Genomic DNA, 13,893 nt, shown 5'->3' with positions numbered 1-13,893 from the left:
TATTTTATTGTTGTGATGTTGTGTACGGACTATAACGTTGATGGTATTGGTGTTACTCTATGATTCAACATCAAGATGCGGTTCAATGGACTCTTTATGTCACTAATGTAGATTAGTTGGTAAGATTGTAGGAGTTGGTACATTTACTACATTTGAGGGTTGATCCCAGCATTTGGGCTCAACTGTGGTTCGATGTGGCACATGGTAAAACAAATACTTTGCGCATGTATGCCAGGGTCCAGTTGCGTCAACATTGTGTCGCATGCTGAACCGATCCCTCTGCTAACAGCGATCAGCAACTAGTTTCGCATGACTGCATTCCGTATTTTGCGAAACTATAGCCCAGGCAGCTAAATGCTCCGCCACAGGAATCATTAGCAGAGATTACGCGCTACAGCAATTACCACGGATAAATAAATGGTATTGTCACTTGGTATAAAACAATGTAAGCAAAATTGCAAAAGATTGTTTACTGTAGTCAGGGTATAGTTACAGGAAAAAACTTATTATACAATCCGTCTAACAGTAATACAGTTTACATAAGAGATTACTAATCATATACTAAAAGATGGATTCCACCGAAGTCACACAGTTAGAATCCTGTATGGCATTTGTTGATATAAGGGACCACACCTTTGTCGAATGGGAAAAACCAGATCATTATGGTAAAACACATTACCGAATATAATTGCCTATAATTACATATGAAAAAAGGAAACTTCATAAGTTGTGTTGTGTAGTACCCTAACACAGTATCCCATCCGCCTCAGGTGAATATCATAATGATCATAGGGCATTATTTTGCCTGTTGAATCACTACAATAATGACTAGCGCCTCCGATGGGCTATCAATAAAGGGCACACCTCTTTCAGGACGGCCTTGGAAGAAGGAGTCTCGTCCTCGTCGTGCGTTGTCAAAGAGCGGTGGCGGCAATACAGCAGAGGAACGCAGTCGACAGAAATGGGAGGAGGCTCAGGCTTTAAAGAACGAAATGAAGGAAATTTCTGCAGAGGCCAAAGAGGTGATAAAGCGCGCTAAAGAGCGCCAAATTGAAAGAAATCGCAAGATAAAAGCCCGCCGTGCTAAAAAGGAAGCGAACGAAATAAAATCTGCTGGTAACGATGTTGTATTGGTTAATAACAGTGGGTTTATACTTGTGTAGATGTGTACATTGTTTCACAGAGAAGGTAGCCAAGATGAGCAAGAAGGCTCGGCGCAAGTTGACTAAGGTTACACCGGAAATGGCCAGCATTCTAATGCGCAAACATTAATTCACTTAATATATATCCTATCGTCGTAGTGTGTGTTATTATTTCGATATTGTTCATGTCTATTAAGTTTTGGATGGGGGCGTGTTACACCTGTTCCTGATTACGTTTTTACCTAGGTAGGGTGATCATCAGTGTGTTTTTACACGTTTAAAATGTCAACGTTGTGGCGCAAATTACAGGTTTGTTGTTTCTGTTGTGATTAATTATACAAATCAGGTTCCCGGCAAGCTAGACGTCTTCCTGTTTGATAAGCTTTATCGCAGGGGTACTACAGTTTCTAGCTTAGAACAGGGTGTTAGTTCTGTGCATAATCGGATTTCTGCGGCGTTTAAGCCTGTTGGTTTTCTAGAGGTTGATATTTTGAATGGTTCACCTGTGGACACTACTATAACATCTGCGACTCCAGACCCTTATTTAGAGCGTTGGGCTAACGCCTCAAAATGATTAATTAGACATCATTACTATGAAATCGCTAGAGAAGAGTGGTCGTAAGACCGTGGATAACGGATCTGGTTCCGTTGAGTTTTCCACTGAATCCATGTTACGTGACATTAAGAATGTAATTGATTCATTTGGTGTGGATGTAACAGAATTTGGTGAAAACAATGAGGATGCAATAGATCTCAGTTCCCTCCCAAGTGATCGTCTATTGATTCCTGAGGATATTTTGGATGACACAGAGGATGCTAAACCTACTTCGGCAGATTCCAAAAGGTCTAAGCGGCCTTTGGACAAAGGGGTTGTTGATGACAAAAAGCCATTGAAAAAGTTATCTGCGGCTAAGTTGGAATCTCAGGAAACATCTGATACTACATCTGCTGTGTCATCAGAAAATGCTGGGCCTCCTACGAAGAAACCTCGCACATCAGTGCGTCTTGTATTTACCAATGTCGATTCTTCTGAGGGTGATTTTAAGTCACTGATTAACAACCACGCATCTGTTTGTGGTAAATACGACAATTGTTTCATGACAGCTCGTGGTAAGGTTGTGGTTATTGTGGCGAATTCCGAAATTGCCAATGCTTACATATCACGTTTAAATGGTTATGAGTTGAATGGTAAATCCATTTCAGTTTCTATATCCAGTCGTTTATCCACAGATGACGGTAAAAAATCATATATGCCATCTAAGAATTCTTACAAATCTCTGGCATTGCACAACGTACCAAAGCAGGTTGCGGAATCTGATTTAGCGAAGTCAATCAGTGATATCCCTGGCGCGTCATACAAATGTCTTGAAAAATCTGACAATGGCACTTGGAAGGTATCTTTTGATACGGTACAGGAATGTATTAAGTTTAATTCCTTAATTAACGGCACTTCTTTGGTTTTTACTTTGGGCGACCGTACTAAGAAATCACGAATCCGTTGTGAGGCACCGTCATTCGGGGTGAAGACCTCTCGTGCTGGACGTGTTTTCGTCCAGAATTTACCTTTTAACACTAGTGTCAAGCACCTTGAGGCCTTGGCTCATACTTTTGACAAGGGTGCTACTGTCCACATGCCTGGTGGCGATAAGAAAAAGGGATTCGCGTTTATTCAGTTTACGAATGCCAATGTGGCCAATAAGGCCATTCTTCGTTTGAACGGTTCTGAATTCCGTGGTCGTAATATCCGCTTAACAATGGCGCTTCCCACTGAGATATATGCTGACAAGCCCAAGACAAGTGAAGGGGACCATCCTGAAGACGATATTGATCCAGACAATGATGAACACGAGGGCAGCGACACAAGTAACGCTGACCTTGATGCGGCAACAGAAGAAGGCAAGTCTCTCAACGAAGATACGGTTAATCTGGAAAGCAATAGCAGCGCTGACCAGCAGCAGCGCACAATCTTCGTACGTAACCTTAGTTACGAATCTACGGAATCAGGTCTGCGAGAATACTTCAACACCTTTGGTGCTGTGGAATCGTGTAAGATTTGCAAGGACAGCTCTGGTGGTAGTCGGGGCACTGCGTTTATTATGTTCAAGAATGTCGATGATGCCCGGAAGGTATTGGATTTAGAGGAGCTTGCACTTGAGCGAGATGCCGAATTTGCCAGATCCGCTGAAACGTCGCGTTCACGAGTGAAGTTATCAAAAGCTGCTGGCCTTGGATTTTCTTTGAATGGTCGTAGGTTGAAGTTATCTAGTGCAATTAGCCGTGAGGAGGCTAGTACCCTGAAGAAGCGCGAGCCTGCACCGAAGGAAGAATTCAGCAATAAGAAGCACAGTGAACTACTTATGGAGGGTGTAATTCTGGAGACATCTCCAGAGTTCCAGAATCTGACTCCTGCTCAGAAGAAGTTACAGCTGGACAGTTGGAAGGAGAAGGTAGAGAAGATGAAGAACCCAAACATGTTTGTGAATCCCAAGCGTTTATGCATTCGCAACTTACCAAACAACGTCGATGTCAATAATTTGCGCACTGCTATTGCAAGTCACTTCCGCAAGAGCGTAGACTTGAAGAAACTCTATGGTACTGCTAAGGTGGATGCCACTCGCACCATAGGCAAGGTAACACTTCTATCCGATGATAAGCGTAAGGTAACCTCTGGTGACACGGTAATGCGAAGGAGAAAGCCTTTTGCATTCATTGACTTTGATAAGGAGGAGCTTGCTCTGAGTGCACTTCGTTATTTGTCTAATAACTCTGAGCTGTTCGGGGTAAAGAATTGTCTGTTTGCTGAGTTTGCCATTGAGGACAGTCGTGCGCTTTACGTTCAACGTAAGCGTAAGGAACAATACGACTCGAAGTTGAAGGAAGGTAAGGAGGCTGAGCCTGATAAGCCATCGAAGGCCAAAAAGCGCAAAACATACAGCCGTGGTCAGCGGCAGCGTATGAAGCGCAGGGAAAGCCGTGCTGCACAATCTAGTGAGGCTGACGCCATCTCCAATTAGTTACCAAAAATCCTTGGGTTTACCATGGAACATCTTTATGAATCTCAATAACTATTCATTTGGTGCATCACCGAGAATTTAGAGGCACTATATGGCTATGTTTTGTGATTAGTACTTATTTTATGTTACTATACTTATTGGATGTGCGATAGTGGTTATATCATTTTCTGTTTCATCCTTGGTACACTTCACCTTGCTTTTGTGCCCATTCTGTATTATGGCGTGACGACATGTGCGGGTTGAGTCTTCTTTCCATGACGCTTTCCGCTGCTGTGACTCGTATACCTTTGGAGTCGTGTACTACATTACGATCATTTATTGCTCGCATTGTTGGTTTCTGGGTACCAGGACTGTTGATTGCCGGATGCAGTGATTCCAGGAGCTCAATGGTTGTTCGCATTGTCTGTATACGTTCACCTCTTATTGCTGTTACCTTGCTATGCTCACTTCGAACTGATCTTAGCATTGTCTGTTCAGCATCTTCAGTATGCATGAGTGCATCTCGCAGTGCTTGCTGTTCACTCTCATGTTTCAGTTTCTCACGTCTTAGTGATTTGATACGATCTTGGAGTTCATTAAGTTCACGCTCTTCTTTTCTAAGTGCTGCCTGTTCTGCTTCCATTTCCATTGCGTGCATTTTATGTAATGCATGGAGCTGCTCGATACGCTCTTCACTTTGGTTATACATCGCCATAAGTTGGCTATTTTCTGAGCGTAGTTTCTCCACTTCAGCTTCTAGGTCTGCCACATGTAGCTTCAAGGACTCTGCGTGATCCTTTATTTTGGTGCTATCGGTAACATCCATTTCAGGCTCTTCACCTACAGTCGAGTCATTAAATGCAGCAGGTTTGGTATATGCTTGGTGCTCAGTCTCTGGCTTACTTTCTGTGACTATTGGCATTAGTTCCTTGGCATGCTGTTTCGTGGAACTGTTATCTGCTTCTGTTGTTCTTGTACTGTTGAGATCATGTGGAGTTTCTTTAATCATTCCCGATCTATGTACATCTCCATTGACGCTAGACACCTGTTCGTAATCTTTTGTGACTGAAGAAAGCTTAAATCCGTCATCTCTGTGCTGGGAGTGCATGAGTCGTGATTGTGAATATTTGTTTGCCTTGGATATTGAATAGTGCACTAGGTGCTCCATTACCATGAATTCCTTCATTGTCAGCCTACCGTCGACATCTGCGTCTGCGATTTCCCATATTCGCAGTAGTTCTTCATCATTCAGTTCATTCCTCATGATGTAATATTCCCTTACATCTTGTCCCTCTAGGTATCCATCTCCATCTCTATCTAGTGTATAAAATAACTTTTCATATCGCATAGCTTCATCCGGCGTGATATCTGGCATCTCTCCTCGTTCGCATATGTCTAGTGCTTCTAGGTCGAAGTACGGTAAATATTCTGACATGGGCACGCCGCTGGCCACTCGGTTGACAAAATCCATATCCATTAACCAATCCACGTGTGACAGGAGCTCTGGATTCATTTGTGCATGTGCAATGAGAACGCAGCATATGCAGAATGCTCTATAATCGAGTTCACCTGTACCGTCGATATCTGCTACGCTCCAAATATCGAACAATATTTCATCAGGCAGTCCCGCCGTTCTGAATAGCCTTCGCGCATTATCTCCATCCATTGAACCAAACCCTCTGCGATCCCATCGTAAGAATAACTTTCTAAAGCAGTCATCCTGGGCTGGAGATAGCGTAAGGTGTTTCATACAGGTATCATGTAGCTGTGTACGCCAACCGGTCAACCTACTTTCTACAAATGGGTCGGCCATTGTTTATAAGTGTTCTATCGTGTGTTAGTGACGCTAATGTGTATGTCCCTGTGCGCGGCGTACTGCGTCCAAATTGCCAGGCGGTGTCCACTTCGAGGACATAGGACGCCACCTGATGATTTAGACAGATCCCTGAACAGTACTCTACTATAAACCGACATTATACATAATGCGATAATTAAAAGTAACAATACAACGTCGTATTATATCACACATCTGCAGCGATTCCACGAATTGATCGCGTTTTGACATATACAACTCGTATGGCCTGTAATTACAATTTGTAATTACCAAAGACCAGAAATATTACCGCCATGAACACGAATACACCACGGAACATGGAAAAACAACATTGGCCACTGATGGTTACGCTAGATACCTGGAATGCGTATGTATCGGTGTGTCTACGACATTGTACAACCACACATAGTTAATACATACGTAATCTAGCATAATTAACCCTGGAATCATGTATTTAAATAAGGAATCCCGTTTCAAATGAAGTCATGTGGATTTGGGCGGGGTTTATAAATGTAAGACGCAACCATGACTTGGTCTGTCTACAGCAAATGTGAAAAGAACAAGAAGAATAAATAGACACTGATGTGTCGCTGCGCGTCAGCTTTATCCTGCTAAGGAGAATAACATGAAAACATGTGGGGTAAACGCGAGAAGAGTTCATGTCGAATAGCTTAACCATTCCATTCACATTCAGCTAGTGTAAACGCGCATAAAACAGAAATCCTAGCAATATACATCCAATACACGGGATTGTAGATTACACCTGCGTTATTGTGCCGGAAGTTTGTGTAGGTGCACCTAGTTCATAATATACCTCTAGACCTGGTCCATATATGCGCATTTCATTGACTAAGAATCACAATTACTGCGTTATATTCATTCGAACTTGCTAAAATGAGCTTTGTCGCTAACATTCGCGATATATTATACCGCGGAGACAACAACAGTCACTGTTGCGATGTCAAGCCTAGATCACGTGCAGCGCGTCTGGCCGACGGCATTCGTCGTCGTTTTTCTTGGCCATTTGCCCTTAGAAGGGCGGCTGAATGCTGTGGTGTGGTAGCTTACGTGGGCACTCAGGAGTGTCGTGACATATTGTTGGATGACATTCAATCCATTAAGCACCGTGGTTACGACTCTTGTGGTATTGGTACTATGCGAAGTGACGGTTCCATTGAAGTGACTAAATGTAGCAGTTACAAAGCCCCTGCAAATTGTTTTGACCGTCTTCGTGAGCGTTTGGTAGACCGTCACCTGGGTTCAACGATCGGCATTGCTCATACTCGTTGGGCTACTATGGGTCCGCCAACTGATGAGAATGCTCATCCTCATTGCGATCCTAAAGGCCGTGTTGCTCTTGTACACAACGGTACGGTTACTAACACCGTTGAGCTTTTTAATGAGATGTGCGCCAAGCTGCGTGAGAATGGTTTGGAACCTCATCAGATATATGGTTCCGACATGCGCTGTCCTGATTCCGACAGTAGTGCCATTGCTTACCTCATTGGCCTCAACTTAGACCTTGGTGCTGACCCTTTCACTGCTATGAAAACAGTGGTTTCTCGTTTGGAGGGTTCATGGGCTATATGTCTAATCACTGCAAATAACCCACATTCTTTATATGTAGCTCGTTCTGGTTGTCCGTTGCTGTTGATGAAAGATGACGACACGCGTTCTGTTTATATTGCCAGTGAGGCTGTTGCTTTTATGCACCGTACAGATTACTTCATTGTTCTTGAGGATGGTGACGTTATGGAGTTGAACTACCCAGTTGTAGAAAAGCTGTTTACTACTCGTGAGGTCTGCCGCATTACCAAGCAGATTATTAGGAGCACTCCCGAGCCACACCAGTTCTGGATTCAGAAGGAGGTGTTTGACCAACCCCTTGTCGCTCGTGTTGCGTTGCAGCACTTCAAGCTTGTAAACGCTTCTCAGAAGGTACGCCTTCTAAAACAGGAGCTCGAGGGTCTTATGGACGTTACTTTTGACAGTGAGGAGCACTTCATTAAGGAGGAGCTTGAGTTGATATCCTCATTGAATCCTGATGATGTTCGTTTCGAGATTCCTGTCCACGGTGATGCCAACTTGTTGAAGAACATTGAGATGCGTCACAAGATAAATCTTGTTGCTGCTGGCAGTTCACACAATGCTGCCAAATATGTAGCTTCATTGTTTCAGCGTTCAGCTATGTTTGACCACATTGAGACCGACGACCCTACGGAGTTGAAGATGTATCGATACACTAACCCCGACTCCACTTTTATATATGTATCACAGAGTGGTGAGACCTTGGACACGGTTAATGCCTGCAATCAGCTGGCTGAGCTCAACCCTAGTGCGTTGAAGATAGCCTTGCTGAACAACCTCAACACACTATTGGACCGCTCTTGTGACCTCACTATGTTGGTTAACATTGGTCGTGAGATTTCCCTGGCATCCACCAAGACGTTCACTGTCCAGATTATGTTACTGATGGCTTTGATCGGTTACATTGTGCAGGCTCAGGACCTTGAGAAGCACCATGAGGAGTTTTTGCGTCAGATGAAGAAGTCAATCATCGGTTACGGTTTGGCGCTGAAAAAAGTGCTTTGTACCGAGGACATTTGTCAGCGCGTTGCTGAGCGTTTGTGCAATGTCGACTCTATGTACGTAATTGGCTCTGGCGAGGGTTATGCTATTGCTCAGGAGGCAGCTTTGAAATTCAAGGAAATCACCTACATACACGCTGAGGGGATTGCATCTGGGACCATGAAGCACGGTAGTTTAGCTTCTATAGACCCCAAGAAACACACTCCTGTGATTTGTATCATGACTCCTGATGAGCCAGAGGTTACTGTGAACGCCACTAAGCAGTTGAAGGCTCGTGGCGCTTTCATTATCATGCTTGCCAGCAACCCTGCTATGGGTGAAGGCATGGATGAGTTCATTCAAATTCCTGAATGCGGCATGCTTACTGCCGCTTGTGCGGTTGTGCCAGTGCAGATGATGGCTTACAAAATTGCTATGTTGCGTGGTTGGAACCCTGATACTCCCCGTGGTCTTGCCAAGACAGTTACTGTTGTATAATAATTGCCACAAAGTGCACTTTTTCGGTATTAATTTCTTTTATGTACCACTGTGTATATGCGCTTCGCGGAATCTTAGTGCTGCATTCAACTCCTTTAGCATTGTTTCTTCATGATCCAGGAACTCGTCATTGATTCCCCAGGAGGCGGCTTGTAATGTTTCTTCCAGGCGTGATGCCCTCAGCGCTTGTGTAGCCCCAATTACGCCATCGAGTAGTTCCATGGGTAGTATAACCGATTTCAGACGTTTGTGCACATTATTCATTGTGACAAGTTCATGTAGCGGCATTGAGTGGAGCATATGTTCTATATGTTTTAACACATCAGGTGGCTGTTGCAACTCAGTTGTCAAGCTTGCTGAATGTGCCAATGGGCTGGTACCCCTTATCTTAGCAAACTTCTCCAGTATGGGTAGCAAATAACTGGACTGTAACACATCCAAATCCAATTTGGCTAACGCGTCCATGTGTCTGGTATCCAATGTTGATATGCTTTCTAATGGAGGTAACTCTACAACATCTCTGCGATCGAATCTTAGGGCGGTATCGAAATTAAGCGCCAGCATGATTCCCTTCAAAACCGCATCACGCATCGAGGGACACAGGTCAATCATCTCAGATAGCAGCATAGTAGTTGGAATGGTACCGAATCGAGTAAGTTGTCCAATATGGCTACGCCACTCGTCTACCACTAGTTCAGCAACTATTCGTGACCTTGTGGTCATTAAGTTTCCTAAAGGTGATTCTAATAGCGCTCCATCGAGCGATATAGCAAATTGTGGCCCTAGTTCAACTGCTTCTGCGCTTTTACGGCATATACACACTGGTGACTTATCGCGCAGCCGTACTCTGTGTAGTACGTCAGCCGCTGTAGACAGTAATCTAAGCGTGCAGCGCTTATAGCGCTGTATACTAAATAATCGCATATAATGCAGCATTAGTATCAATACAAATCCATAGTTACTAGATTGGTCACGGTTACGCTACACACCACATACTGGAATCATGGCATCAAGGGTAATAGCATATCAATGTCTAATCAGGGCAAACATAGCGGTTCTCCATGATGAACGCATGTGTATAGTCAGTGGAATCTTTTGGTAGTACCAATAGTAAAGGATGAGTGTCAATCCCCATGCGCCTCCTGCGGACTCCTGAAGGTGGCAGCCACGAGACAGCGGACGCGCAGCTTTAACATTCATCGTAACTACATATTGTAGGATTTCGTTTATTGGTACATTATTTTTATATATCTAACAATTGCGAACCGCGCAATAACGCGGGATCGACACACTCATGGTTTGATGCACATGTGATGATTCGTGATTTTTAAAGATGTCGGTAAACATTTTAAACAGGCAGGCAGACAGCCTTCAGGCTATGGCGGCTTTGGCCACCAATATCCATGCTGCTAAGAGCCTGTGTGACATTGTAAAGACAAACCTTGGTCCTAAGGGTACGTGCAAGATGCTCGTCAACGGCGCTGGCAACATTAAAATAACTAAGGACGGTTCTGTTCTGCTAAGTGAGATGATGATTCAGCATCCCACTGCTATGATTTTATGCAGGGCTGCTTCAGCTATGGACGAGATTACTGGTGACGGTACTACATCCAACGTGATGTTGTCTTCTAACCTAATGAAGAACAGTGAGGACCATATATTGTACGAGGGTGTGCATCCTAAGTTTATCACTGATGGTTTTACGGTAGCTGTTGAGAAGGCCTTGGAGTGTATCGCTTCTTTGAGGGTACCTGTTGGTCCTTGCGACAAGCTTGACTGGGAGATTCTTGCTAACGTGGCTAAAACCTGCGCTTGCACGAAATTACCACGTTCTCTAGCACTTCACATCGCACACGAAGTGGTAGAAGCTATTAGGCTCATATACCGTCCTGATGAACCGCTTGACTTGTTTATGATTGAGGTGATTCATATGCGTCATCGTTTAGCTTCGGAGACCCAGTTAGTCCGTGGTATGGTACTTGACCACGGTGCGAGGCACCCAGACATGCCCAAGAAGATCAAGAATGCCTACATTCTGACCCTTAACTGCTCCTTGGAGTACGAGCGTAGCGAGGTCCACTCTGGATTTTCCTACTCCAGTGCGGAGCAGCGTGAGCGTTTGGTTTCATCGGAGCGCAAATTCACTGACGAGAAGGTGCAGAAGATTATAGACCTTAAGCGTAAGGTCTGTACACCGGAAAACGGTCGCACGTTCTGTGTTCTTAACCAAAAGGGTATCGACCCACCTGCTTTGGACATGTTGGCCCGTGATGGTATTGTTGCCTTACGTCGCGTTAAGCGCCGTAATATGGAGCGTCTGACCTTATGTTGCGGTGGTAATGCCTGCAACAGTGTGGAGGACCTAAGTGAGGATGACCTGGGTTTTGCCGAGGTCGTCTATGAACAGGTGGTCGGGGAGGAGAAATACACGTACGTGGAGGGCGTGCGCAACCCTCGCAGCTGTACTTTACTGATAAAGGGATCTAGTGACTACAGTATCGCTCAAATAAAGGATGCCATCCGAGATTGCCTGCGTGCTGTAAAAAACGCGATTGAGGATGGCTACGTCCTCCCTGGTGCTGGTGCTGTGGAACTCCACATATACAACCAGCTTATGAAGTACGCTTCCCAGGTTAAGGGCAAGGCTCGTTATGGCGTGCAGGTATTTGCGGAGAGCGTGCTTTCGATACCTAAGACCATCGCGGACAATGCTGGCCTAGATGGTCGTGAGGTTGTGCTGGAGCTTCTAGACATCGACAGCGAGTACAGTCGTCAGGTTGGCATTGACCTATCTACTGGTAAGTACCTGATTCCCGCAGCTGAGGGTATTTGGGACAACTACAACGTCAAGCAGCAGACCATAACTATTGCCACCACTGTAGCGCAGCAGATGCTCTTGGTCGACGAGATCATCAAGGCAGGCAGATCCATGAGCGCAAAGTCTGCATAATCTCACGTGGATTTAACACCGCTAATCTAAATAGATTCAATTTTGCATCGTTCATGTCTAAGCAGTACTGTGGATAGCTCAGATGGTATATATGCTTACAGAGTCCACTTGAGTCATTAATGACTCAATTTCCTTTCATATACGCTATTTTATGGACTACTAACGAGACACAGAGTACTTATGAGTCATATAACTATATATAAATGCTTGACATCAACTGTCTTCATCAGTGCAAAATGTAAGCAGGCCTTACTAGGTAAACCCGAATATTTACCGGCGATCATCACGTTAAATTAACACGGTCCAATGTGTCGATTGTTCATTCGAATTCTACGTCCTTTCTATCGATGCATTTGTGATAGAACTCCTTCAGTGTCTCTAGGACCTTTTTAAGCTTGTGGTACTTTTTACGCAAGCGCTCCCCTTCTTCTTGGAGATGGTATGCCGTTTCTAGTGATTGGAGGTACTGTGAATAGCATTAATGACACTTTATGTAGAGCAATTATGTAATTTCATCTATCACAATGGACCTATCAACCGTATCGAAGAATAGAGTCCCAGAAAACATGGATAACTTACGCTCTTGATAATAGGGGTGTTAAATGAACCCAGGGTCTCCCTGGCTTTGTTTAGACAAGCTTTACGCATATGATCTCTCTGAGTAATCTTTGACGCCAACTGTGCCTTGAGCCCATCTAACTCCCGTTCTTGTTTTTCGTACTACCCAATCATAGATATATGGAGCACCACTTACTCTTATAACCTTCAGCTGGTTAGATACTGGGAACGTCCTGCCGACTTCTGTAGCGCGAAGAGTTTCTAAAACCCTTTTGAACTCCTTTATATCACATTTATCGATCGGTGCTGCAGCATTATGTTAATAGATCACAGTATACAGCAATTGTTAGACAACATATGGTGTCTACAATTGATAGATATGTAGATATTGAGACTAGGAACCCCGAGTGTATTAAATAGCAACTGTACAACAGCTCACAGGGGCTTTTGCATATAAGACAGCTACATATACCAACCTGCATATCCATTTTCTTTAGATCCTGATTTCTTAGCTCCGTTGCTATTTATGCCCTTGTATTTAAGCATGTAATTATGATAGAGCACCTGGGTATTATCGCATCAAGAGTCTAGCACGTACCATTGACGTCGCAATGAGAAGTTTGTTAACTTCCCTTTCGAGACCTTCGATAATCTCTTGCGCCACTTGGGAGTTACAGCTGCAGTAGTGATTAAGAAATTAGAAGACGTCATAACTAGATCAAAGTTTCTATAGATCCAGCAACGTTATGTATATATACAACAGGGGTTCCATATCGCATTCCTATTAGACATCGCTACGGTAACGAATAGACACTGTATCACAATAGGTGTTGTGCTACCACACTATATAGAGTATATAGTCCCATATCACTTATATATAAATACCAGCATAGATCCAGGTTACATACAAGGTGGACTAACCTTGCAGTTGTAGCGTACGGTGTCATCTCATCGATTTTTGATGGAGGCGACTCCATAGTGGAAGTCATTGTGCCCTTCAGTTGTTACCAGTGGAACCTCTTTAGACCAAAAATTGCTCCAGCATCTGCATATGGTATAAAGAAGTCAGATCCTATTAAATGGCTAGAATCATAGGGGTCTATATAAGACTAGAAACATGTTGATTGCTGGCGCCCTGCCGGTACGCCAAGAGTGTGCCAAACCCTAGCTGAGAGACACACATTACATTCTGGAAGACACAGGAAGACTATTCAACGGCGTATAGAGTTTAACTGATCAATGTGTGTATAAAGAATCACTGTATCAGTTGCTGCCACAGCAGCCGTGAGTGGTATTGCCACGGAATCCACCGGCACAGCGTTAGATATTATACACTATGGTTATTGGTTA

The 13,893-nt window shown here is 44.0% G+C and overlaps 7 protein-coding genes across 7 annotated transcripts; 4 read left to right on the top strand and 3 right to left on the bottom strand.

The window, feature by feature from the left end:
• The first annotated feature begins 309 nt into the window (after positions 1-309).
• BBOV_IV000280 (uncharacterized protein) lies at positions 310-1,298 on the top strand. The gene is made up of 3 exons (XM_001609146.2): positions 310-445; positions 483-1,143; positions 1,184-1,298. Exons 2-3 carry the CDS (start codon positions 825-827, stop codon positions 1,270-1,272), a joined length of 408 nt encoding a protein of 135 aa, XP_001609196.1. The 5' UTR covers positions 310-445; positions 483-824; the 3' UTR covers positions 1,273-1,298.
• A 120-nt stretch (positions 1,299-1,418) lies between these two features.
• BBOV_IV000270 (RNA recognition motif domain containing protein) lies at positions 1,419-4,196 on the top strand. The gene is made up of 2 exons (XM_001609145.2): positions 1,419-1,451; positions 1,489-4,196. The coding sequence occupies exon 2, from the start codon at positions 1,736-1,738 to the stop codon at positions 4,154-4,156; it is 2,421 nt and encodes an 806-aa protein (XP_001609195.1). The 5' UTR covers positions 1,419-1,451; positions 1,489-1,735; the 3' UTR covers positions 4,157-4,196.
• Positions 4,197-4,253: 57 nt separating this feature from the next.
• BBOV_IV000260 (Cytoskeletal-regulatory complex EF hand family protein) lies at positions 4,254-6,048 on the bottom strand. The gene has a single exon (XM_001609144.2). It carries the CDS (start codon positions 5,946-5,948, stop codon positions 4,329-4,331), a length of 1,620 nt encoding a protein of 539 aa, XP_001609194.1. The 5' UTR covers positions 5,949-6,048; the 3' UTR covers positions 4,254-4,328.
• A 639-nt stretch (positions 6,049-6,687) lies between these two features.
• BBOV_IV000250 (putative glucosamine--fructose-6-phosphate aminotransferase) lies at positions 6,688-9,074 on the top strand. Its single transcript, XM_001609143.1, has one exon. It carries the CDS (start codon positions 6,864-6,866, stop codon positions 9,033-9,035), a length of 2,172 nt encoding a protein of 723 aa, XP_001609193.1. The 5' UTR covers positions 6,688-6,863; the 3' UTR covers positions 9,036-9,074.
• BBOV_IV000240 (ATP12 chaperone family protein) lies at positions 8,995-10,018 on the bottom strand. Its single transcript, XM_001609142.2, has one exon. The coding sequence runs from the start codon at positions 9,969-9,971 to the stop codon at positions 9,075-9,077; it is 897 nt and encodes a 298-aa protein (XP_001609192.2). The 5' UTR covers positions 9,972-10,018; the 3' UTR covers positions 8,995-9,074.
• Positions 10,019-10,259: 241 nt separating this feature from the next.
• On the top strand, positions 10,260-12,026 carry BBOV_IV000230 (putative T-complex protein 1 zeta subunit). The gene has a single exon (XM_001609141.1). The coding sequence runs from the start codon at positions 10,369-10,371 to the stop codon at positions 11,983-11,985; it is 1,617 nt and encodes a 538-aa protein (XP_001609191.1). The 5' UTR covers positions 10,260-10,368; the 3' UTR covers positions 11,986-12,026.
• A 249-nt stretch (positions 12,027-12,275) lies between these two features.
• BBOV_IV000225 (uncharacterized protein) lies at positions 12,276-13,777 on the bottom strand. The gene is made up of 6 exons (XM_051767552.1): positions 13,465-13,777; positions 13,142-13,220; positions 13,020-13,107; positions 12,740-12,849; positions 12,565-12,705; positions 12,276-12,451 (listed from the first exon to the last, which is right to left on the bottom strand). The coding sequence occupies exons 1-6, from the start codon at positions 13,530-13,532 to the stop codon at positions 12,305-12,307; spliced, it is 633 nt and encodes a 210-aa protein (XP_051623584.1). The 5' UTR covers positions 13,533-13,777; the 3' UTR covers positions 12,276-12,304.
• Positions 13,778-13,893: the final 116 nt, after the last annotated feature.

This window comes from Babesia bovis (assembly GCF_000165395.2).
Source record: "Babesia bovis T2Bo chromosome 4 map unlocalized Chr4_2, whole genome shotgun sequence".
Classification (NCBI taxonomy): Eukaryota; Apicomplexa; class Aconoidasida; order Piroplasmida; family Babesiidae; genus Babesia; species Babesia bovis.
This window is presented reverse-complemented; position numbering and strand designations above follow the sequence as displayed.